General features: G+C 49.5%; 1 protein-coding gene across 1 annotated transcript; it reads right to left on the bottom strand.

Moving 5' to 3' along the window:
• Nucleotides 1-1,083: 1,083 nt before the first annotated feature.
• Nucleotides 1,084-14,802, bottom strand: LOC102458620 (ly6/PLAUR domain-containing protein 2-like). The gene is made up of 3 exons (XM_006125935.5): nucleotides 14,644-14,802; nucleotides 3,159-3,278; nucleotides 1,084-1,551 (listed from the first exon to the last, which is right to left on the bottom strand). Exons 1-3 carry the CDS (start codon nucleotides 14,693-14,695, stop codon nucleotides 1,340-1,342), a joined length of 384 nt encoding a protein of 127 aa, XP_006125997.2. The 5' UTR covers nucleotides 14,696-14,802; the 3' UTR covers nucleotides 1,084-1,339.
• Nucleotides 14,803-25,285: the final 10,483 nt, after the last annotated feature.

Genomic DNA, 25,285 nt, shown 5'->3' with positions numbered 1-25,285 from the left:
AAATGAGGGAAGGAGGAGAAGCCAGGAGAAGGGACCTTTTTCAGTGGATCCTTGCCATTGAGTTGGAGAGTGGATGAGGTGGAGAGAGATTTAAGAAGGTGTCGGCTGCAGGGGAGAAGGCTCTCGCATCACCAGCTCAGCTGAGATGATGTGAAAGGGCAGAAGAGGTCAGAGCTCCGTGAAACAGCGCAGGGATGGGACAGAGAAAACCAGAGCATGTTCTGGAGAGTTGTAAACCAAAAGTAGGGATTTCTGACCCGGACTCTGAAATAAGGCCTGGATTCGGCATAGCATTCATGCTGAAGTCCCGCCAAGTCGCATACACGCTGCAGAATTGCACTGAGAACTGAGGGCATGTCTACCCTAGGAAATTATTTTGACATAAGTAAAATCAAAATAGCGTGTCCACACCATGGGGAAGCCTCGAAATGAGTCCGTTAATGTGGATGCGCCACCTCACTGGGAATCACTGGGGAGTAATTATTTTGAATGACTCTGGGGTGTAATTATTTCAAAATAGCAGCATCCACACGGTCGCGATTTCGAAAGAACTCTTTCAAAATTAGTGTTATTCCCCGAGGAAAGCAGGAGTACAGATTGCAAAATAACCGGCCCGTTACTTTGAAATAACGGGCTTGGTCGTGTGGGTGCTCTGCGTGTTATTTCGAAATAAGGGAGGGTTATTTTGAAATAACTCCCTCATGTAGACCAGGGGTTGATTAAGCAACACCTTAGTATTCCTCTTAAATCGGGACCCAAAAATCAGAATTTACCTTCCCTCAGCTCATTGGCATATCAAGGGTCAGACTCCTGCCTCATGCTTCTGAGCTAGGGTAGCATCCCCCCTGCCCTTCATGGAGCAAGAATGAAATTTAGACATGGGGCTAGGGGTTGCATGGGCTCTCTGCAGACAGGTGAATTTCACCCCCCCCCCCCTTCCCAAACTGGTCATTTCACAAGGATGGAGGTCGAGTCGGGGCCGGTGAAATTGAAGCGGATCAAGCGCTTCAGTTCACATAGTTCAGTCTTGAGTAACTGGGTGCGCTGTGGAATTTTCCGCACCTAATTGACACCACAAAGACATTCCAGAGCAGATTAGCATTTAATTTAATGCAGCAAGGAGCTGGTGGCGGAAGGGTGGTGCGGTTCCTGTGCTAGGCTTCTTGATCAGTGGGGACAGGAATGCAGAAGATCACAGCCTTCCAAGCGGCCACCGTTTCTAAGACAGCAAAGAGGTGTCTTCCTACACGTGCTCAAGGCCACCGGTTGGCAAGGTCAGCCAGAGGGGGCTTGCTCTCTTGTTGCGTGGTTCTTCGGGGAAAGACTCCGGCCCAACTCCTCACAGCCCAGTCGTGACGAGGAGGCAGAGGAACGTGACCGAAATCCCCAGCACCACGTAGCTGGTTCGTAGGCTGCCCGCCCCATCCACGTTGCACAGCTCAGTGGTGCAGCAAAAGGTAGGGCGAGTGCTCCCGATTTCATCCACATCGGACGCGGTGCATTTCTGAGCACACTCCCTGACCACGACTGAGTCGCCCACAAAGGGGTAAACTGCAACATTTCAAGGCAAAAGAGAAGGAAAGGGTATGAAAAGAAGGTTTCAGGGGGAGAGGGATGGGAGGGTCTCCAGCCCTTCAGGGAGAACTGGGCCTCCCTCTAATTTTTTCCATCCATGTGCAGAATAAATTTTCTTCTGCGCACCGAGGCATGTGTGAGTGTGCACCACCAAGAGACACACATGCTGCCAGCTGTGGGTGTTCTGCTATCTCTCCTGGGCAGCTGTCCAAGCGCTCAGCTTAGAGGGAACAGTGCTCTGGATTCAGCTCCAATTCCAGAAAGGTTCAGGGGTTGGACCAGCTAGGAACTAACGCCCAAACTTGGTGTGGGCCTCCTACGTAGAGAAAGGCCTCACACCTTCCTTGGGGAGTCTCTCTGCCTCTTTGGGGGCTGAGCCGTCTCTGCCTCCGGCTCAGTTCCACATGGGCAGCCACGAGCAAAGCGGAAATACCTGGAACGTGCTCCTGGTTTTGTGTCAGTCCACTGGGTGTCCCTGCAGGAACAACCCATCTCTCAAGGCTGCTCATCCATGGGCGGCAGATAATGGAGGCAAGGGAAGGCGTTGCCTTCGCAAAACTGCCTACACTGCCCAGCTGCCCGGAAAGGTCTGGGCCTGGGGCTCAGGAGAAGGGGTGTGGCTTTGGGCAGAAGGGGCGGGGCTTCAGCTGCCTCCCCCAGATGGCCCTTCAACCTCCGCCCGTGTGCTCATCCTAGGGGCAGCCAGAAACCCTCTCGAAGAACCAATATGAAGAGACTCCGGAAAAGCGTCTACTCAGCACTCAGCTATCGGCCGATGCAGGCTCATCCTCAGAGGTGCAAAGCATCCCCCCAGGCAGACGGGAGATGTAGGTGCCGGTCTGTCAGCTTCTGTCATGCCTTCCTTCCAAATGCCAGAGCACCCTCAGCTGGCAACAAGTGTTTCTATTGGTGGTGCACATCTGCCCATGCCTGGGTGCACAGAACAAAATGTATTCCACACATGAATGGGGGGGAGAGAATTAGAGGGAAAATTGAGTGTGCCCCGAGGGGAATGCCCCCACGCTCAGTGATTAGAGAACTTGTCTGCAAGGGGGGAGGGACCTATTTACATTCTTTCTCCCCTGCTAGAAAAGAAGGAACTTGAAGTTGGGTCTCCTACATGCCACATAAAGATGCTACTTGCTAGGACAGAAGTTAGCATCTTGGAAGCAGCATTAAATCAGGCCTCTCTCCTCTCCCCCCCCCCCGACACACACGGAGCTGCGGATGGTTCCCATTTGTGGATCAAAAGCCAAGATAGGTGCTTCCCTACACCTATTGCCAAGAGAGGCTTAGCAACGCCCCTCTCGTCAGCTAGAGATGTCTCCCTGCCGAAGGGGCCGGCTTTTGTCAATGTCAGTCTAAGGCGTCTGTCTCTCCCCCTCCGCTGAACAGGAGCTGGGGTCCCTAACTCAGGGTTGGGGGACCCCAGGGTTGCTCCTGTGATTTGCCAGGGGACCAGACATTATGAGTAGCGACATTATGAGTAGGTCTATCCCTGGGGCTGGGGCGAGATGAACTTCCTTCCCTTCCCTTCCCCAACTGGGAGCCCATGTTTCTCTCTCTGGGACTCTCGGCCTTACCTTCCTCCAGCGAGTACATCACTGTCTTGCACATGGTGTCGTCGCTGGAGCAGTTGCTGACGGTCATGCACAGGGAGGCGCTCGTCGGCTCCCGGCACGTGTAACATTGCAAGGCGTGGGCTGCAAAGAGGAACAAAAGGGGTTGGCGTCAGGGGATCCACAGGTGCTGTCAACGCCCTATGTCTCCCCATTAGAGAAACAGCCACTCCCTGAATGTTAAAAATGAACACTTATCTAGACACACGTGTTCTCAGCCACTCCCGACATGATGGCTCTAAACCAATTGCTTCTTGTCCTATTATTAGATGGTAAAGAGAATATTTTTTCTCCCTCCTCCTTGTAACAACCTTTTAGGCACTTGAAAGCTGCTCTTGTGTCCCCTCTAAGGCTATGTCTAGACTGCAGAGTTTGGTATCCTGGAAAAACTGAGCTGCATCCAGGAAATGTGTCTGCTTTTTCAGAACAGTTTCCGAAAACGCGGGTGTGTTCGTTCAGCATCCCTGTATTCCTCATTGTTTGAGGAAGAAGGGATGTTCTGAAAGAGGAGGTTTTTCTGACATTTGGCCCCGTGTAGACGGGACAAATGTAGGAAAAGCTTCTTCCGAAAAAGCAAGAGGAAAAAAAATCTGCACATTGCGGTTTGCAATTTGAGTATCTTTTTCTGGAAAAAACCTGCCGTGTAGACATAGCCTGTGTCTTCTCTTTTCCAAACTAAACAAATCCAATTCTTTCAGTCTTCCTTCATAGCCCATGTTTTCTAGACTTTTCATCATTTTTGTTGCTCTTTTCTGGACCATCTCCCATTTCTCCACATCTTTCTTGAAATGTGGTGCCCAGAACTGGACACAATACTCCAACTGAGGCCTAATCAGTGCAGAGTAGAACAGAAGAATGACTTCTTGTGTCTTGTTCACAATACTTCGGTTAATGCGTCCCGGAATCATGTTTGCTTTTTTTGCAACAGCGTCACACTGTTGACTCCTGCCTAGCTTATGGTCCACTATGACCCCTAGATCCCTTTCTGCAGGACTCCTTCCTAGACAGTCGCTTCCCATTCTGTGTGTGTGAAATGGATTGTTCCTTCCTCCATGGAATACTTTGTATTTTTTTCTTTTTTTATCATAGATGATTGGTTGGTAGTACCGCTACATCCTTGACTATATTTTTACCTTTTATAGATGAAGGTTTTAACTTATTTAATAAATACTTAACAATTTGGATTTGTATTATTTAAAAAAATGTTTTTAAATGGATATGATTGTGGACTGGCTGCAAAGAGTAATCAGGAAAGGGCAGGTAGTCACACCTGTGTGTATAGTTACCATCAGAATGTGGTGCTGTAGTGTAAAATACACACCTGCTGGGTGTGGTTCACTGTCCCATGTAGTGGCTCTGAGGCCACTTACAGAGAGAGCAAGGAGTTTGCTCTACAGCAGAGCTACTCAACTTTGGAAGCCCCAGGGACCACAATGATACTCACAGCACTTGCCTAGGGATGCAACTTAAGTGTGGTTGCATAGACATGCAAATATATATACAAATAATTTCTTTCACACTGACAGGCATGAATACAAAGATTAAGGCCAGACTACACAACACGCAGACCCCATTTAAGTCAGTTCTGCTGATATTAATAAAATGCAACATTTACCCCATTTCCCCCCATAGGACAGCGCTTTTAGTGAGCAATGACAGTCCAGGAATTTAACTACTAAAACACACCAACAGAAGACCACTCTACTGACTGCTTTTTTGTTTTGGTTCCCAACCGCGGGCCATGTGTTGAGCCCTGCGTAAACACAAACTGCACCACGGGCTGCATGTTTGAGTATCACTGCTCTACAGCCTTACCCGCAAGTCGGCTGGCTTTTACTTCATGCATCAAGGCTCATGCACTAAGCTCCAGAGGTGCCAGGTTCGATTCCACGGTACAGTGGCACATGATAGTTCCCTATACATCCTGGCTGATGCACGGAGTGATGTTCTCAACCCAGATGCCATTCCTTCATTGTAACACCAGCCTAGTGAGCAGTTGCCTCCAGGGATGATGGGGGGGAGGGTAAATCCACTCCCTGGAGGGCATCATTTCAAAGAGGTTTGTCTTTCGGCTTTGTAACCATTAGCTAATAAGCCCCGTCTTACAGAGTTATCTGAGCGTAAGTGCATCTAATGAAGTGGGATTTTGCCTACGGAAGTTCATGCCCAAATAAAATTGGAAGCTTTGGGGGTAGCCGAGTTACAGAAAAAAACAACAAATGGTCTGGTAGCACTTTAGAGACTAACAAATAAAATCAGTTCGTCTTTAAGGTGCCACAGGACTCCTCGTTATTTTTGCAGATAAAGACTAACACGGCGGCCCCTCTGAGACAGTTATCTGAGAGGCAGGAACCTCGGCCAGCTCACCAGACCCAGAATAATAGATGGGCTGAACTGACTTACACAGACGTCATTACACAGGTGGGCCAATCACTTTTGGGGCTCAATTCTGATTTACGGTGGGAGTCCTGCGTTCCCTGTAAGCTGGCTGTTTCTGCGGCCTCTCAGGAGACATTCAAATGCTGCCCAGCTGATTAGCAGTGCTCCCACAGCTAGGTCCTTATTTTTACAGGTGGTGCACATTCACATTTGCCTCAGTGCTCATAAAATTATTCTGCACATGGACGGAAAAATTCCACACATGGATAGAAAAGATTAGAGGGGACTTTGCTAGAGTCCCCATGCTGTTGCCCTTTACATTACCAGAGTGGTGTGAAGGCCCCATATAAATGAGTATAAATAACCCTTGAGGTGAGAATCAGACCCCCAGACGATAAGCTCTTCAGGTCAGGGGCTGTTTTTATTTTGCACTTTCTCCAGTGCTAAGCACAGGGGCAGCCCGTGGCTATAGGTAGATTCGGCTACCGCCGCCCCCGGGGCCCCTGATGATGACATCACGGGGGCGCCGGAGCGCCTGCCGATGATGTCACTCCATTTATACATATACACTCCAGACATATGTTGGGAAACTAACACAGCGGGGCACAGGCTATCCAATAAGTTTCTGGACTGCATTGGAGACAACTTTCTGTTTCAGAAGGTTGAAAAAGCTACCAGAGGAGAAGCTGTTCTGGATTTGGTTTTAACAAATAGGGAGGAACTAGCTGAGAACTTGAAAGTGGAAGACAGTATAGGGGACAGTGATCATGAAATAATAGAGTTCATGATCTTAAGGAAAGGTAGAAGGGAGACCAGCACAATTGAGGTCATGGATTTCAGGAAGGCAGATTTTGATAAGCTCAGAGAACTTGTAGGTAAGTTCCCATGGGAAGCAAGACTGAAGGGAAAAACAACTGAGGAGAGTTGGAAGTATTTCAAAGGGACATTGTTAAGGGCCCAAAAGCAAACAATTCCGCTGTGTAGGAAAGACAGAAAATATGGCAAAAGACCAGCTTGGCTTAACAAGGAGATCTTGCATGATCTCAGAATAAAAAAGGAGTCCTATAAAAAATGGAAACTAGGACAACTAACAAAGGATGAATATAGGCAAGCAACACGGGAATGCAGGGGCAAGATTAGAAAGGCAAAGGCACAAAATGAGATCAAACTAGCTACAGGCATAAAGGGAAACAAGAAGACCTTTTATAAATACATTAAAAGCAAGAGGAAGACCAAGGACAGGGTAGGCCCACTGCTTAGTGAGGAGGGAGAAGCAGTAACAGGAAACTTGGAAATGGCAGAGATGCTCAATGACTTCTTTGTTTCGGTCTTCACCGAGAAGTCTGGAGGTGTGCCTAACGTAGTGAATACAAGCAGAGAGAGGGTAAGTTTAGAAGACAGGATACACAAAGAACAAGTTAAAAATCACTTAGGAAAATTAGATGTCAGCAAGTCACCAGGTCCTGATGAAATGCATCCCAGGATACTCAAGGAGCTGATAGAGGAGGTATCTGAGCCTTTAGCTATGATTTTTGAAAAATCATGGCAGACAGGGGAGATTCCAGAAGACTGGAAAAGGGCAAATATTGTGCCCATCTATAAAAAGGGGAACAAGAACAACCCAGGAAACTACAGTTTAACGTCTGTCCCAGGGAAGATAATGGAGCAGGTAATTAAGGAAATCATATGCAAACACTTGGAAGGTAATAAAGTGATAGGGAATAGCCAGCATGGGTTTGTGAAGAACAAGTCATGCCAAACTAATCTGATAGCTTTCTTTGATAGGATAACGAGCCTTGTGGATAAGGGAGAAGCGGTGGATGTCATATACCTAGACTTTAGTAAGGCATTTGATACGGTCTCGCATGATATTCTTATTGATAAACTAGGCAAATATAACTTAGATAGGGCCACGATAAGGTGGGTGCATAATTGGCTGGATAACCGTAGTCAGAGAGTTGTTGTTAACGGTTCTAAATCCTGCTGGAAAGGGATAACAAGTGGAGTTCCTCAAGGGTCTGTTTTGGGACCCGTACTGTTCAATATCTTCATCATTGATGTAGATATTGGGATAGAGAGTACGCTTATTAAGTTTGCAGATGATACCAAACTGGGTGGGGTTGTGACTTCTTTGGAGGATAGGGACATAATTCAAAATGACCTTAGCAAGTTAGAGAAATGGTCGGAGGTAAACAGGATGAGGTTTAATAAAGAGAAATGCAAAGTGCTCCACTTAGGAAGGAACAATCAGTTCCATACATACAAGATGGGAAGCGACTGTCTAGGAAGGAGCATGGCGGAAAGGGATCTAGGGGTCATAGTGGACCACAAGTTGAATATGAGTCAACAGTGTGATGCTGTTGCAAAAAAAGCAAATATGATTCTAGGTTGTATCAACAGGTGTGTTGTAAGCAAAACTTGTGAAGTCATTCTGCCGCTCTACTCTGCACTAGTTAGGCCTCAGCTGGAGTACTGTGTCCAGTTCTGGGCGCCACATTTCAAGAAAGATGTGGAGAAATTGGAAAGGGTACAGAGAAGAGCGACAAGAATGATTAAAGGTCTAGAGAACATGACCTATGAAGCCAGGCTTCATGAACTGGGTTTGTTTAGTTTGGAAAAAAGAAGATTAAGGGGGGACATGATAGCGGTTTTCAAATATCTAAAAGGGTGTCACAAGGAGGAAGGAGGAAATTTGTTCCTCTTGGTTTCTGAGGACAGGACAAGGAGTAATGGGCTTAAAGTGCAGCAGGGGAGGTTTAGATTGGACATTAGGAAAAAATTCCTAACTGTCAGGGTGGTCAAATATTGGAATAAATTGCCAAGGGTGGTGGTGGAATCTCCCTCTCTGGAGATATTTAAGAACAGGTTAGATAGACATCTGCCAGGGATGGTGTAGACGGAGCTTGGTCCAGCCTTGAGGGCGGGGGGCTGGACTCGATGACCTCTCGAGGTCCCTTCCAGTCCTATGATTCTATGATTCTATGATTCTATGGCCCTGCAGGCGGGGGCGTCAATCGCGCGCTCCGCCTGGGGCGCCAGCTGCCGCAGCCGGCCTCAGGCCGCTCCTGGCTAAGCACTTACCACAGAAGAGTCCTTGAGCCAGCTGGGTAAGATCTCATGGTATGTTCACGCTTAGGTTGGACTTTTGTCAACAAAACTATACCTGCGTCTACACTACCGCCGCGTTCTATGGACAGTAAGTCGACAGAATGCGGCAGTTTTGTCGACGGCCGTACACCTCGTTTGACGAGGAATAACGCCTTCGAAAAAAGGCGCAATTGCATCCACACTGCTTTTTCAAAAGAGAGCGTCTACACTCTCTTTCGAAAAAGCGGCTTGCTTTCGCAACAGAACTGGTTGTTGTCTAGACATACCCTTAGTGTAGAGAGATAGAATGAGCCCGTGGGTTTGTGTGGGCCTGAGGGGACTCAGGCAGGCCTCAGGGTAGGACTAGTCTGTGACGAGATGTTTGCTCCACAAGAGAACATGGGTCTCAAATTATTTAAAAAGATGAAACATTTCAACACAGGATAAACATGCCCTAACATGCTGTAGACTAGTGTTTCTCATCCAGTGGTACGTGTGCCCTTAGGGATACGGGAGAGAAGTCTAGGGGGCATGTCAAGTGAAGGGGATGGTTTGATGAGGTAAGATGATCTTGGTAACTAATTGACCATTCATTAGCATTGGTAAATAGGTCAATGGAGGGATGATAGGAGTTACTATAGAGAACTTTCTGGGTGTCTGGCTGGTGAGTCTTGCCCACATGCTCAGGGTTTAGCTGATCGCCATATTTGGGGTCGGGACGGAATTTTCCTCCAGGGTAGATTGGCAGAGGCCCTGGAGGTTTTTCGCCTTCCTCTGTAGCATGGGGCACAGATCACAGCTGGGGGATTCTCTGCATCTTGGGGTCTTCAAAGTATTTGAAGGCTTCAATATCTGAGATATAAGTGAGAGGATTATTCTAGGAGCGGGTGGGTGAGATTCTGTGGCCTGCACTGTGCAGGGGGTCAGACTAGATGATCATAATGGTCCCTTCTGACCTTAAAGTCTATGGGTATGTCTACATTACAATGTTAGTTCGAACTAACGGACGTTAGTTCGAACTAACATTCATAGGCGCTACACTAGCGCTCCGCTAGTTCGAATTTAAATCGAACTAGCGGAGCGCTTAGTTTGAACTAGGAAAACCTCATTTTACGAGGATTAAGCCTAGTTCGAACTAGCTAGTTCGAATTAAGGGGTGTGTAGCCCCTTAATTCGAACTAGTGGGAGGCTAGCCCTCCCCAGGTTTCCCTGGTGGCCACTCTGGGCACCACCAGGGAAACTCGTCTGCCCCCCTCCCGGCCCCGGACCCCTTAAAGGGGCACGGGCTGGCTGCGGTGCCCGTGCCAGGTGCAAGCCTGCCAGCACCAAGCCAGCAGACCCTGCACCTGGCACGGCACAGAGCCACCCACCCGATGCCCCCCAGCCCTCCCGCTCTTCCCGGGACCAGGCTGGCGGCTCCCGGGAGCTTGCCCGGGACCACAAGAGGCGGGCACCCACCTGGGCTAGTGCGGACATCGTGGACCTCGTCCATGATCTCCGCACTAGGCACAGGAAAGTGGCCGGCTAGGGCAGGAGAGCTGCCAGCCTGGCCACCCAGGAGCAGGTGTGCATGAAAATCAAGGGGGTCCACTGAGACCCCCGACCCTGAGCTTACAATGGCCGTCCTGGGTCAGACCAAAGGTCCATCTAGCCCAGTAGCTTGTCTGCTAACAGCGACCAACCCTAGGGACCCTGGAGGGGATGGACCGAAGACAGTGACCAAGCCATTTGTCTCGTGCCATCCCTCTCCAGCCTTCCACAAACTTTGGGCAGGGACACCACTCCTACCCCCTGGCTAAAACTACTCCATGGACCCAACCTCCATGACTTGATCTCACTTCCCTTTAAACTCTGTTCTAGTTGTAGCCTTCACAGCCTCCTGCAGCAAGGAGTTCCACAGGTTAACTATTTGCTTTGGGAAGAAGAACAACTTTCGCTTACTAGTTTGAAGCCTGCTACCCATTCCTTTCCTTTGGTGTCCTCTAGTCCTTCTTTATGGGAACTCATGAAGAACTTTTATGAATGCACCCTCGCCACCCAACCCCTGCTTTTAGAGACCTCTATCCTGTCCCCGCTCCATCTCCTCTTTTCTAAGCTGAACAGTCCCAGTCTCTGTAGCCTCTCTTCATCTGGGACCTGTTTCCAACCCCTGATCATGTTAGTTGCCCTCCCCTCTCCCAGCCTTTCTCTTCCCCTCTCCCACCTCCTTTTCCCAGTCTCCCCCAGTTTTGTTCAATAAAGACAGAATCAATGTTGGAAGAAACGTTATCTTTATTTTGTACATCAATAAGAAGGGGGACTAGGGACGGGTAAGTGGAAGGAGGTGAGGGAGGAATGGGGTACGAGCCCCCGATGGGGAGGACTGGGCTGGCTCTGTGGGCTTCTGTGGGTGGAAGCTCTCCTGCAGCCCCCCAATTGCCCCTTCTCCCCAGATGGCAGCCTGCGGCAAGTGCAGCCGGGCTGATGGCCGAGTGGTGTGATGTGCCCAGTGTGGGCACTCAGGGCACTCCAAGCCAGGACTGGTTTTCAAGCGGGGCACCCCTGAGAACTGTCTGTCCGGGGTGGGGGTCGGGTCCCTTTAAGCGCAGCCCTCGGCTAGCCTGAGACAGCAGCTCCACGCTCTAAGTCCTCCTCTGATGCCCTGCCGGCACTGCTTCCGGCCATCCTTAAGCCCTGTTCAGGGTCCACTCAATGTGGACATGCTAGTTCGAATTAGCAAAACGCTAATTCGAACTCGTTTTTAGTTCTAGATGCGTTAGTTCGAATTAGCTTAGTTCGAATTAACTAATTCGAACTATGTTAGTTCGGACTAACTCTGTAGTGTAGACATACCCTATGAGTCTATGAGTAAAAAACGTCCGGGCTTTTGCCCTGCAAAGGGGATCAGGGAGGGGGCAGCTGCACGTGCCCGTCAAATTGAACATTCGGGGCCATGCGCCCGGACTTTAACAGCTGCTCTGCGCACATTACCCAGCGCTGGAAGGAAAAGCGCGTGGTGGCGGCTCCGGTGAGACCCAAGGCAGTTCCAAGTTGGGGGGAAGCGGTTGGGTGGGAAGAAAAAAAACCTCACTTCCACGGCTGCCTCTCCTAGTTCGTTTCCTTTCCGGCAGCCTCCCTGGGGTGCTCCAGCGGGGAAGGCGGCTGACCCTGGAGATGTGCATCACCCCCACCCCCACTAGCAGCTCAGTACAAGGCATCCCCATCGCCCCTTCCCCATGGCGCTGAGGAGAGGAGCTAAGAGGCGGTGAAGCAGCACAATAAGCCTTGCTGCAAAGGACCCCCTGCATCAGTGGTGCAGCGGGGGGGGGGGAGTTGCTCCCAGGCACCCCAGTAGGGGGGTGCCGGGCTGGGGTGGGAGCGCACAGCCCCACATGGTGAGCCCGGCCCGGCTCTGGGGGAGGGGAGGGGCATTGGGTTAGAGAAGGGGGGCTGGGGGTGCCTGTCTCTGGGGGAGGGGTGGGTGCATTGGGGGTACTCATAATTTTTTTAAAGGGGTACTTTACCAAAAAAAGGTTGAGAAACGCTGCTCTAGATAAACTTCCTCTCAGGAGAAAGGCCCTCTGAAAACCAGCCAACCCGCCAGACCCCCTGCTTCTAACACGAGGCTTCCATAAACGCAGGCAGAGCCCACCCCAATAAGATCCCCTAGAAAAGTGAACCCAGCTGCTCCCCAGGCTTTCAAACGCAGAGCCCGCCACTCTGCCGTGCGTCTCGCGGTCTGCCTGTTCGCTTTGAAACCGAAATGATACCCTTCCCGGATTTAACAAAGCGCTAAACCTGGCGTTGCAATGTCAGCTCAGCCACTGTCCTTCATTAGCTACCCGACGAGTAAAAGTGACAAGATTTTCGTTGCTATAAGTCAGTAACGGGTGATGCTTCAAACTGTTATCCGGGAACAGCCCCCGGCTGCATCCCACTACAAACAGAGCGCTGCTCCAGCCTCACAAGGCTGCCGGTTCCAGCCCCCTTCTGCCCAGCACAAGGCTGCCTGCTCCCAGCCACACGGGAGCCAGCAGTCCAGTGTGGGACCGGAAGCAGCCGGACTGGTTAAATTTAACTGGTTAACGACTTAAATGGATTTTACATTCCTAGCCCAGAGCTGGCACCTATGGTCGGAGGGGCGGGTTTGAGGCAGGGCCGGCGTGAGGAAGCCCAGTCAGGGTTTCTGCTCCAAATCGCTGACAGGTTTATGTTTGTGAGAAAACTCCTCTGGCCCCTCTCCCATAGATGCAGGGAAGTGCCCGGGCTAATCGTGTTTCTTCTGGTCAGCCACGAACCCTCCAATTTCCCAATTCATGTTCTTCCAACGGAGCACTTAGTCCTAACTTTCCTATTGTCGCTGTGGGGATGGTTCAGACCCGGCCCGGATCCGAGACGGCGATCATAGCCCCCGGGCACCACGCTCCGATGCAGGCCACCTCTCCTCCACTGTGTGACGTGCAGGGGAGAAACAAGGCCCTGACCCTTTCTGCCTGTGTGGATCACCACCCCGGCCAGCAGATCACAACCTCTTCACGCACCAGTTAGAGGCTGAAGATTGGACAAAGCAGAATGCCACTGCAGTCGCCTCTCCCAAACGCCTGCAGGCTTGTGATCCAGGAATCACATGGACTCCACACCGCCCCTATTCGATTTCCCCTCAACTAGCAAAATACACATTTTCTCAACAGGCTTGCCACCCTCCCGTCCTCATTTCTTGCCCCCCCTCCCCACAGCCACAACCTTTCCTCTCCCTCTGTTCTCCTCCCTCCTACAGACACAGACAAAGTCTCCTGTCACCAGCTCCGCACTGCCAGACACAACATAAACTTTGGTGAGACCAGCTGTTGACTCTTTGAGACGGCGCGTTGGGGGTCCCCCGTCTCCTGCACCCCGAAATGGCACAACCAGACTGCACCAGCCGGTGGAATAGAGGAAGTTTATTGCCTCTCCAGGATACAGCACAGCACAGATGGAACCTGGTCACAGAGCTGGGCTAGGATGCCTCAGGCCCCCTTAAGATGGGGGAGACTGAGCCCCTAAATTCCAGCCCCTTTCCCTAGGCTGTCTCCTCCATGCTCCCAGCCAGCAACTAACCCACACTCTTCCAGCCCTGCCCCCCAGCCAGGGCAGCATTCCCCCTTCCTTTGTTCCTCTCCATGGGGGGTGTCTGGCCATACTGGTTGAGAGGTCCCTTTGCATAGTGACTCATCCTGTTTTGCTGGGTCGTGGTACCCACGGCAGCCAGTGGGGGTTACCCCAGAGCCAGCAGCATAGAAACCAGCCAGGTACCCCCACTACGTCACACTCTTCTCATGCACCTCGCCATAAAATAAAAGCGTGTTATACTCGGGAGAAGGTCCAGAGAAGAGCAACAGGAATGATGAAAGGTCTAGAGAACATGGGCTATGAGGAAAGACTGAAGGAATTGGGCTTGTTTAGTCTGGATAGGAGACGACTGAGAGGGGACATAACAGAGGTTTTCAGGTATTGAAAAGGGTGTCATAATGAGGAGAATTGGGCGCTGTGATAGCCGATGGAACTGTGCCCCCCCCTCAGTTTTAGGTAGCTGACATGTGGGTCTCTGCCCACTTCTCCAGGCCAGCCAGCGCAGGGTCCCAGGGGCGCCTGAAGCTGTCTCTGCAGCCACGGAGACTGCGTTTTTTATAAAGCGCTCTTCTCCAAAGCCCTTCACAGCAGTTAGCTAATGGCCCAAAGAATATTTGGAAAGATCGTTTAGTCGTCCACTGAGACCCTCCGCAATTTTCAAGAGGTCTGTGGGGAAAAAAAAAAAGGCACCTCCCGCATTTTCATTTCCTTCTTAGTACTTATAATATAGAAAGAAGGTGAAGAAAAAAGAATGCAGAGGCCAGAAAGTGTGAACGTTCTTTTTCTTGGCGGGGTCCGGGAGGGTGAGGGGAGCCCAAAAAGGAGTCTGAGCCCAGGGCCTTGCTAACGCCAAATCTGCCACTGCCAGGGCTTGGTTAGCAACGCAGAATCTTACCTAGCTCCATGCACGCCACGGCCACCAGCAGCACAGATAAAAGCCCCTTCATCTTAGGTAGCTCCTTGCAGCTGGATACTCCTTGCTGGTGTCTCTCTCAATGCACCCTCTGGATGGGTTTTTCCTTTCACTGATTCTGATCTTTTTTTTTTTTTAACCTCAGGGATCCAGCTGTACTGGAAAAGCGAGTCTGAGTAAGAAAGGGATTAAATCTCTAAACCCCGAGCCCCGCCTCCTGCTTTGCTATGCATTTTTGGGTAAAGATTGTTCACGCTTAGGTAAGACCAGAAGGATTTGAGCCGTGCACAATAACTAGGCCCCTGTTCTTTGCAAGAAGGTATGATCCGCCGGTGGCGTTATCTAATCCCCGGAATCTCCAATTTACTACCTGCCTTGCTGGCTTTCTCCTTTTCTTTCCCAACTAGCGGCAGAGCCGAGCAATGTCTGTAAAGACAAAAGGGACTCGTAAGACTTCCCTCCCCATTTTTGACCCTGGAGAAGTGACAGACAGTGCGAGACCCGCATGGGGCACGAAGGCCGGGAACATGGCAGCAGATGTTTCAATTCCAACCGTCCTCTACGTTGAGCCTCTAAAACACACCCAAAAGGCCTTAGCCCAGAATTTGTGCTTCCAGCGATCGGTGGCTAGAATTCTGCTCCAGAATTCAGCTCTTGGGCTCCGACTGGCAGGCAGGCGGGTGGGCGGGGGAGGGAGAGGGGGAGGGCTGCACCCATAGAACTGGAGACTTGAGTGTGAGACTCCAAATCTCCTTTGGCATGGAGCGGGCGGGACAGAATGGGCATCCCTCCAGCATCAAGGTCACGTGATGCGTTGCTGAATGGATAGCTGTCCCGGGCCACAGGCTTCCTAAACAGGGCTCGAACTCCCAGCATGAGGTCGTGTGCCTCAGAGGGGCTAGATGGGGCAGTGTCTACACTGGCCACTTATTCCGGAAAATCAGCCGTTTTTCCGGAATAACTCGCCAGCTGTCTACACTGGCCCCTTGAATTTCCAGAAAAGCACTGACGATCTACTGTAAGAAATCAGCCGCTTTTCCGGAAATACTATGCTGCTCCCGTTCGGGCAAAAGTCCTTTTTCCGGAAAACTGTTCCGGAAAAGGGCCAGTGTAGACAGCAAAGTAGTGTTTTCCGTAAAAAAGCCACAATCCCGAAAATGACGATCGGGGCTTTTTTGCGGAAAAGCACGTCTAGATTGGCCACGGACGCTTTTCCGGAAAAAGTGCTTTTCCGGAAAAGCATCCTGCCAATGTAGACACGCTTTTTCCGGAAATACTTGTAATGGAAAACTGTTCCGTTTTAAGCATTTCCGGAAAAGGGTGCCAGTGTAGACATAGCCGGAGGGTTGAACTTAGCTTTGGCTGTAAACCACAGCTTATGCTATCAACTTTGAGATGTCACTCTTGGAAAGAAACGTCGCCCCCCCCCCTCCCCCCAACTATCAACTCACACACTGGGTCTGCTAAGAAAGACAAGACTGATGCTGAAATGCCTAAGAACATCAGAACGGCCACACTGGGTCAGAGCAAAGGTCCACCTAGCCCAGGATCCTGTCTGCCGACAGTGGCCAATGACAGGTGCCCCAGAGGGAGTGACCAGAACAAGGAATCATCAAGTGATCCCTCCCCTGTTATCTATTCCCAGCTTCTGGCAAACATAGGCTAGGGACACCATTCCTACCCATCCTGGCTGGTAAGTATTGATGGATCAATCCTCCGAGAACGAATCTAGTTCTTTTTGAACCCTGTTAAAGCCCTGGTCTTCACAACATCCTCTGGCAAGGAGTTCCACAGGTTAACTGTGCACTGCCTGGGTTATCTGGTACAAAAAATGATCAGTTTACTCATATAAAACCACCTTGTGACTCATGCTAGTGCAGTGACTTGCAGTTAAAGGGAATTTCTTATGAACATATTCACCCAGAGTCCCATGATCTGCACTGGCTGCCTTTAGCTTAGGACCTACCCAGATAAGAGACTACCACACTCCCCTGTCTTCTCAACTAGTTCTGCCTTCTCTGTGTCTCACATGCACCATCTCTATGGGTATGTCTACACTACAGCACTAATTCGAACTAACTTAATTTGAATTAGTTAATTCGAACTAAGCTAATTCGAACTGGTGCATCTAGACCTAAAAACTAGTTCGAATTAGCATTTTGCTAATTCGAACTAGCATGTACACACTGAGTGGACCCTGAACTGGGGTTAAGGATGGCTGGAAGCAGTGCCGGCAGGGCATCAGAATAGGACTCAGAGCGTGGAGCTGCTGTCTCAGGCTAGCCGAGGGCTGTGCTTAAAGGGACCCGACCCCCACCCCGGACAGACAGTTCTCAGGGGTTCCCCGCTTGCAAAGCAGTCCTGGCTTGGAGTGCCCGGAGTACCCACACTCGGCACATCACAGCACTCGGCCATCAGCCCAGCTGCACTTGCTGCAGGCTGTCATCTGAGGGGTCAATAGGGGGGCTGCAGGAGAGTTTCCACCCCAAGGAGCCCGCAGAGCCAGCCCAGTCCTCCCCATCGGGGGGTCGTACCCCATTCCTCCATCACCTCCTTCCACTTACCCCTCCCTTGCCCCCCTTCCTGATGTACAAAATAAAGGACACGTGTGTTAAAAAATAGAAACGCTCTTTATTTAACAAAACTGGGGGAGACTGGGAAAAGGAGGTGGGAGAGGGGAAGAGAGAGGGTGGGAGAGGGGAGGGCAACTACAATGATCAGGGGTTTGGAACAGGTCCCATGTGAAGAGAGGCTAAAGAGACGGAGGGGGGATAGGATAGAGGTCTATAAAAGCATGAGTGGTGTGGAGAGGGTGCATAAAGAAAAGTTCTTCATTAGTTCCCATAATAGAAGGACTAGAGGACACCAAAGGAAAGGAATGGGTAGCAGGCTTCAAACTAGTAACAGAAAGTTGTTCTTCACAAAGCAAATAGTCAACCTGTGGAACTCCTTGCTGCAGGAGGCTGTGAAGGCTAGAACTGGAACAGAGTTTAAAGAGAAGTTATATAAAGTCATGGAGATTGGGTCCATGGAGTGCTATTAGCCAGGGGGTAGGAATGGTGTCCCTGGCCTCTGTTTGTGGAAGGCTGGAGAGGGATGGCACGAGACAAATGGCTTGGTCATTGTCTTCGGTCCATCCCCTCCAGGGTACCTAGTGTGGTCCGCTGTTGGTAGACAGGCTACTGGGCTAGATGGACCTTTGGTCTGACCCAGTACGGTCATTCTTATGTTTTTATGTTCTAAGCTCAGGGCTCAGGGTTGGGGGGGTCTCACTGGAAAACCTTGATTTTCATGCAGACTTGCTCCTGTGTGGCCAGGCTGGCAGCTCTCCTGCCCTAGACGGCCACTTTCCTGTGCCTAGTGCTGAGGTCGTGGACGTTGGAGGCTTCCCCCCAAACCTGGATGAGGTCCACGATCTCCGCACTAGACCAGGCAGGCACCCACCTCTTGTGGCTCCGGGCAGGCTCCTGAGAGCTGCCAGCCTGGTCCCGGGAAGAGGCAGAGGGCTGGGTGGCAGCGGGTGGCTGGCTCGTGCCGTGCCAGGTGCAGGGTCTGCTGGCTGGGTGCTGGCAGGCTTGCACCTGGCACGGGCACCGTAGCCAGCCCGTGGCCCTTTAAGGGCTCCGGGGCCGGGAGGGGGGCAGATGAGTTTCCCTGGTGGTGCCCAGAGTGGCCGCCAGGGCAAGCTGGGTAGGGCTAGCCTCCCACTAGTTCGAATTACGTGGCTACACAGCCTTTAATTCAAACTACAGGCAGTCCCCGGGTTACGTACAAGATAGGGACTGTAGGTTTGTTCTTAAGTTGAATCTGTATGTAAGTCGGAACTGGCGTCCAGATTCAGACACTGCTGAAACTGACCGCCAGTTCCGACTTACATACAGAATCAACTTAAGAACCCCAGGCGTCCCCAAGTCAGCTGCTGCTGAAACTGATCAGCAGCTGATTCCAGGAAGCCCGGGGCAGAGCAACTCTGCCTGGGGCTTCCTGTAGTCAGCGCTGGTCAGTTTCAGCAGAAGCTGACTTGGGGACGCCTGGGGCAGAGCAGCTGGGGTGCTGCTGGGTTGCTCCAGTAGCGCCGCTCCTGGGTGCTACTGGACCAACCTAGCAGCACCCAAGCTGCTCTGCCCCAGAGTCCTGATTCAGCCGCTGCTGAAACTGACCAGCAGCGGCTGAATCAGGACCTGGGGCAGAGCAGCTGGGGTGCTGCCGGGTTGGTCCAGTAGTGCCCAGAGTGGCGCTGCAGGACCAATCGGCAGCGCCCCAGCTGCTCTGCCCCAGAGTCCAAAACAAAAGCCTGGTCTGCTGGGGGGGGGGGGGAGCACACTAGCTGCCCCCCCCCAGCAGACCAGGGACACGGGGAGCAGAGCCTCTGAGGCTTTGCTCTGGCAAAGCCTCAGAGGCGAGGGACCCCGCCGCGGCTGAGGCTTCAGTCTGGGAGCCTGTGGTCTGCTGGGGACGGTCCCCAGCAGACCACAGGCACCCAGATTGAAGCGGCAGCAGCGGCGGTTCCCCGCGCCTCTGAGGCTTTGCTCTGGCAAAGCCTCAGAAGCGCCGGAACCCGCCCGGTGCCCCTGGTCTGCTGGAGACGGTCTCCAGCAGACCAGGGGCACCGGAGCAGCTTACCAACGGGGCTTTCTCGCCCCGACTTCCGGGGCGAGAAAGCCCCGTTCATAAGTGCGGATCCGACATAAGTCGGATCCACGTAAGTCGGGGACTGCCTGTACTTAATTCGAACTAGGCGTTAGTCCTCGTAGAATGAGGTTTGCCTAGTTCGAATTAAGCGCTCCGCTAATTCGAATTAAGTTCGAACTAGCGGTTTGTATGTGTAGCACCTATGAAAGTTAATTTGAACTAACGGCTGTTAGTTCGAATTAACTTTGTAGTGTAGACATACCCTAAGTGTCATGCTAAGCAAAATGCTGGGACTTAATATCTTCTGTCCGGAAGGTGCGTTGCTTCTGTTTTGCATGAGTTCCTCTTACAGATTTCCAAAAATTGGCTACTAGACCCGGTTGTGTAGTTCTGCCAGATAACTACACAGCTGGAGCCTTCGTTAGTCCATGGGTTCCGATACATGAGGGGTGCATTTCATAAGCTGAAGGGGTGCATTTCATAAGCTAAACCTCATTCCAGAAGGAATAACAGGTAGTTCGAACTAGCGCTTTATTTCGAACTACCGGGTCCCTGTTACATGTAGCCGTGGGCATTTAGTCCGGACTTGTAAATTTCAAAAATGGCGACCGTCCGGGAAGATGCAAATCAAGCGCGGGATAGTTAAATCCCAGGCTTGATTTGCAACTTCGAATGCCTACATTAGCCTGCCTAGTTAGAACTAGGGGGTTAGTGTAGACATACCCTAGACTATTAAAAGAGTCAAGACTTCAATGAGTCTCAGAACGTCCGCTGGTGTGAAGTGACATATCTCCACGCAGTCTCCTTCACTTTGACTGAGGTTGCGCCAACTACAGCTCCTACAGGGCTCATGAAAGACATTTCTGAAGGGTCTTCAGTAAATTCTTAGCCACTCTTGTCAGTTCAATAAGGGACTGTAATAAAGTATGTGAGTGCCCTGGAGAGTGTCCAGTGGAGAGCAACAAAAATGGTGAGGGGTCTGGAGCACATGACTTATGAGGAGAGGCTGAGGGATTTGGGCTTCTTTAGTCTGCAGAAGAGAAGAGCAAGGGGGGTTGAGAGCAGCCTTCAACTTCCTGAAGGGGGGTTCCAAAGAGGATGGAGAGAGGCTGTTCTCAGTGGGGGTAGGTGGCAGAACAAGGAGCGATGGTCTCAAGTTGCAATGGGGAAGGTCTACGTTGGATATTGTTCTTCCTGGCCTCTGAGGATAGGACAAGAAGCAATGGGCTTAAACTGCAGCAAGGGAGGTTCAGGATGGACATTAGGAAAAACTTCCTGCCTGTCAGGGTGGTGAAACGCTGGAATAAATTGCCCAGGGAGGTGGTGGAATCCCCATCTCTGGAGATATATAAGAGTAGGTTGGATAAATGTCTATCAGGGATGGTCTAGACCAGGGGTTCTGAACCAGGGGTCTATGGTCCCTCAAGGGATACATGAAGCCTTGTCAGGGGGTATGTAAGGTTCAAGTATAGGTAATTTATTGATTTTTTCAATAAAAAAGTCATACAATACTAAAAAATTATGTAAAAAAACAAATTAATTTAAGGTTTTTTTATTATTTTCTTAAGAAAATAATATAGTGAGTAATACAGTTGACTCATAATAGCGTAAACATCTACCTAATTATTTTGAATCTGTCGCCTGATCCGATGCGTAGCATCAGCTGTGGGCATGCGTAGTTGCAGTTACCGACGTTGGCAAACTAATCTGTACTAGTCGACTTATTTCGTCGCTTGTCACAGAAATAACTGTCAGACGCTCCTTATTAATGACAGACGTAGGCACATACAGGTGTATTCTACAAGTGTTTCATAAATTCAGTGTGGGTTACTTAAAGGTGTGTATTATGTTTAGTGGTTTTTTCGTATGGTAGTAGATAGTATCTTTATTTATACTGCTACATTTTTTCGAACATTTTTCATGCACTTTCTTGATATATTTATTACTAATGAGACCCGTGCTTCCTTTGCTCAAAGGTACTCAGTAATGGGTATATGAAGCCATCCAAACTTTAAGAACATCTGCAGACTGTTCATCCTCAAAATGTTAATGACCCAAAGGCTGTTTTTAAAATCAAACGAGCACGATTTGAATCACAAGGCACTCTCATCCAGCACTGATTTACTCCCATGAAGAAACCAGCCCTGGAGGCTAGTTATCAGTGGCATTACGGATCACCAAAGAAAAAAAGCCCCATAGTATCGCCGAGACCCTGGTGAAACCGTGTGCCATCGAAATGATCAAATTAATGTTCAGTACAGAAGCAAAATAAAAAATAGCAGAGATCTCATTATCAATTGATACCATTCATGATCGAATCAAGGACACATCAGAAGATATCCTCAAACAAGCAGTGGAGGAAATCACCTTGCAGATGTATTTGGAATCCTAAACTCACTGAACATTTCATTCCAAGGTTGTAATATGATTACTTTGGAGGCCAAAGAGAAGATCAAATCCTTTCAAGAGAAATTAACTCTCTGTGGAAGAAGGGTGGTAACTTCGCCAGTTTTCCTCTCTTTGATGAAATCACTTCCAATCCGGTACAGCCAATTCCAGTGGAACCAAGAGTTCGTGAAAGTATTATTATACATTTGGAAAATCTTTAAAATCGCCATCGATGGAATTATCCTAACTGGTTTGGCAGCTGGCATTTGGGTGAGGAGCCCCTTCACAGTGTCTCTTGAACAAATTAGTGATACCGACCTGGCAAAAGACAAACTTCTCGAATTGAGAAATAATCCAAAACTTCACGTCGACTTCGAATCAATGACACTGTACCAATAATGGTGTAAACGTGGCGAGGCATTTCCCATTCTGACAAAATGAGCTTACCGAGTTTTAGTTCCATTTGTCACAATTTACCTTTGTGAGTCAGGCTTTTCGGTGCTTGCCTCGATAAAAACCAAAGCGAGGAACAAATTAAATTCAGAACATGATATGTGTGTGGCTCTCTCAAAAACGACGCCTAGGATAGAAATATTGGCTAATAGTAAGCAGCAGCAATGTTTGCATTCGGGTACGTCTAGACTACCGCGTTTTGTCGACGGAAGTTTTGTCGACAGATACTGTCGACAAAACTTCCGTCGACAAAGAGCGTCCAGACACATTGAGTTCTGTCGACAAAGCCAGCTGCTTTGTCGACAGAACTCCGTAGTCTGGACGCAATGTTACAGGCAATAACACCTTCTGTCGACAGAGTTCTGTCGACAGAAGGCGTTATGCCTCGTAAAATGAGGTTTACCAGCGTCAACAAAACTGCTGAGTTCTGTCGACGTTATGTCGACAGAACTCAGCGGTAGTGTAGACGCTGGTATAGTTTTGTCGACAAAAGTCCACTTTTGTCGACAAAACTAGGTAGTCCAGACACACCCTTAGTGAGACTAGTGTGCTTTGTCCATTTGTAAATGGACATTTTCTGCAATTTTTAGTGTTTTATTTTTAAAACGAAAATGTGTTGATATTTATGTCTTATAAGATACCCGTAGTTTTGATTATTCACATTAAGTTATAAGAAAAGGTTATTACTGAGTGGGGTACGTGATGTATTTAGCTGAGACCAAGGGGTACGTGGACCGAAAAAGGTTCAGAACCACTGGTCTAGACAGTATTTGGCCCTGCCATGAGGCAAATTCCTACCCATCCTGGCTAATAGCCATTGATGGACCTAACTTCCATGAATCTATCTACCTCTTTTTTGAACCCTGTTAAAGGTTCACAATATCCTCTGGCGAGGAGTTCCACAGGTTGACTGTCGCTGTGTGAAGAAAAATTTCCTTTTGTTTATTTTAAACCTGCTACCTATTAACTTCATTTGATGACCCCTAGGTCATCAAGAGGCCTTGATGACCTCTTGAGGGCCTTCAAATTCTAGTGTTCTATGATTCTATGATATTAGGAGAAACTATTTCCCAAGGAAGGTGGTGAAGCACTGGAATGGGATACCTAGGGAGAGGGTGGAATCTCCATCCCTAGAGGTTTTTAAGTCCCGGCTTGACAAAGCCCTGGCTGGGATGATTGAAATGGGGTTGTTCCTCCTTTGAGCAGGGGGTTGGACTCGATGACCTCATGAGTGTCCCCTTTACTGGGGTGTAGAATTTCCCTGCTCCAGAATGTCTGATTTCCCACCTGCCACGCTGAGAACTTTACAACCCTCACTGCAAAGTGGAAATGCCCTTGTGGTGTCAGTTTCGTTCTTTGGAAAAGAATGAACGGAGAGGGCGGTTTGACTGAGGTGCTGGGATTCAAAGGTCTAGAACAACACGGGCTAGATGGGCGGGTTCATTTGCATGACTGGCATTTGATCTCAGTTAAGCCTCTCTTTTTTGAATGGAAGAAGTTTAATGACTCAGGCACTTTGCTGAGTGCCTCCTCTGTTTGTTGAGACCACATAGTATTTGTTTTGTGGTTTCGGCACCTCTCATCTGTGTCTAATAGGAAGGGGGAGAGGGAGTACTGAAACATAAGGAGGTGAACAGAATCAGTCCCACAGCCCCATTTCAACACTGGAAGTGCTAATTCACACTGAGATGGTTTCCTTCTCTCCCCCAACCTATGCCAAGGTTCTGCAATATCAGCCGACCACAAATAAACCTTCTGCCACCGGAGGATACGGCGCTGACATGTTTCTGAACACCTCCCGTCTGCTGTAGAGATCCCCTCCAGATCATCGCTGGCATCTGATCATCCCACAAAAGCTCATGATCCCATCCACGTGTTTTGTTAGTCTTTAAAGTGCTGCCAGACTATTTGTTAAAGTTTTCCCTGTTACAGACTAACTCGGCCACCCCTCTGAAGCTCCAGATAGTTTGACCGCCCCCGCTGAAATCAGTGTCCCATTGTGCTGGATCAGGGGTGGGCAAGATAGGGGCTGGGGGCTGGATCTGGCCCACCAAGTCATTTGATCCAGCCCACGGCCACCCTGCCACTCCTCTGCCCTCAGGCCAATCAGGACCTGAGAGCGGTGGAGCATGCAAAGTCTCCTCCCTCACCCCTGGAGGATGGCTGCACCTAGAGGGAAGAGCTCCTTTCTGCCTGAGGCACCATTTCCAGACAAACAGAGGCTAGGGACACCGTTCCTACCCATCCTGGCTAATAGCCATTGATGGACCTAACCTCCATGAATCGATCTACCTCTTTTTTGAACCCTGTTAAAGGTTCACAATATCCTCTGGCGAGGAGTTCCACAGGTTGACTGTCGCTGTGTGAAGAAAAATTTCCTTTTGTTTATTTTAAACCTGCTACCTATTAACTTCATTTGATGACCCCTAGTTCTTATATTATGGGAACAAGTAAATACATTTTCCTGATTCACTTTTTCCATGCTGGTCATGATTTTGTAGACCTCTATCATATCCCCCCGTAGTCTCCTCTTTTCAAAGCAGAAAAGTCCCAGTGTTTTGCATCTCTTTCCCTATGGGTCCTGTTCCCAACCCCTCATCATTTTTATTGCCCTTCTCTGAATCTTTTCCAATGCCAAGATCTCTTTTTTGAGATGAGGCAAGTACACCTGTACACAGTATTCAAGATGCGGGTGTACCGTAGTTTTATATTGATGCAATAAGATATTCTTTGTCTTATTCACTATCCCTTTTTAAATTATTCCTAACATTCTGTTTGCTTTTTTGACTGCTGCTGCACACTGCGTGGATGTTTCCAGAGAACTATCCACAACGACTCCCAGATCTCTCTCAAGAGTGGTTGTAGCTAAATGAGTCCCCATCACATTGTACGTATAGTTGGGATTGTTTTTTTCCAACGTGCATTACTTTATATCAATCAACATTAAACTTCATTTGCCATTTTGTTGCCCAACCACTTAGTTTGGTGAGATCTTTTTGAAGCTCTTCACAGTCTGCTTTGGTCTGAACTATCTTGAACAGTTTAGTATCGTCTGCCAATTTTGCCACCTCACTGTTTACCCCTTTCTCCAGCTCATTTATAAATAATTTGAATAGGATGGGTCCCAGGGCAGACCCTTGGGGGACACCAC

This window comes from Pelodiscus sinensis, chromosome 2 (assembly GCF_052426305.1).
Source record: "Pelodiscus sinensis isolate ZL-2025 chromosome 2, ASM5242630v1, whole genome shotgun sequence".
In the NCBI taxonomy this organism is placed as follows: Eukaryota; Metazoa; Chordata; order Testudines; family Trionychidae; genus Pelodiscus; species Pelodiscus sinensis.
This window is presented reverse-complemented; position numbering and strand designations above follow the sequence as displayed.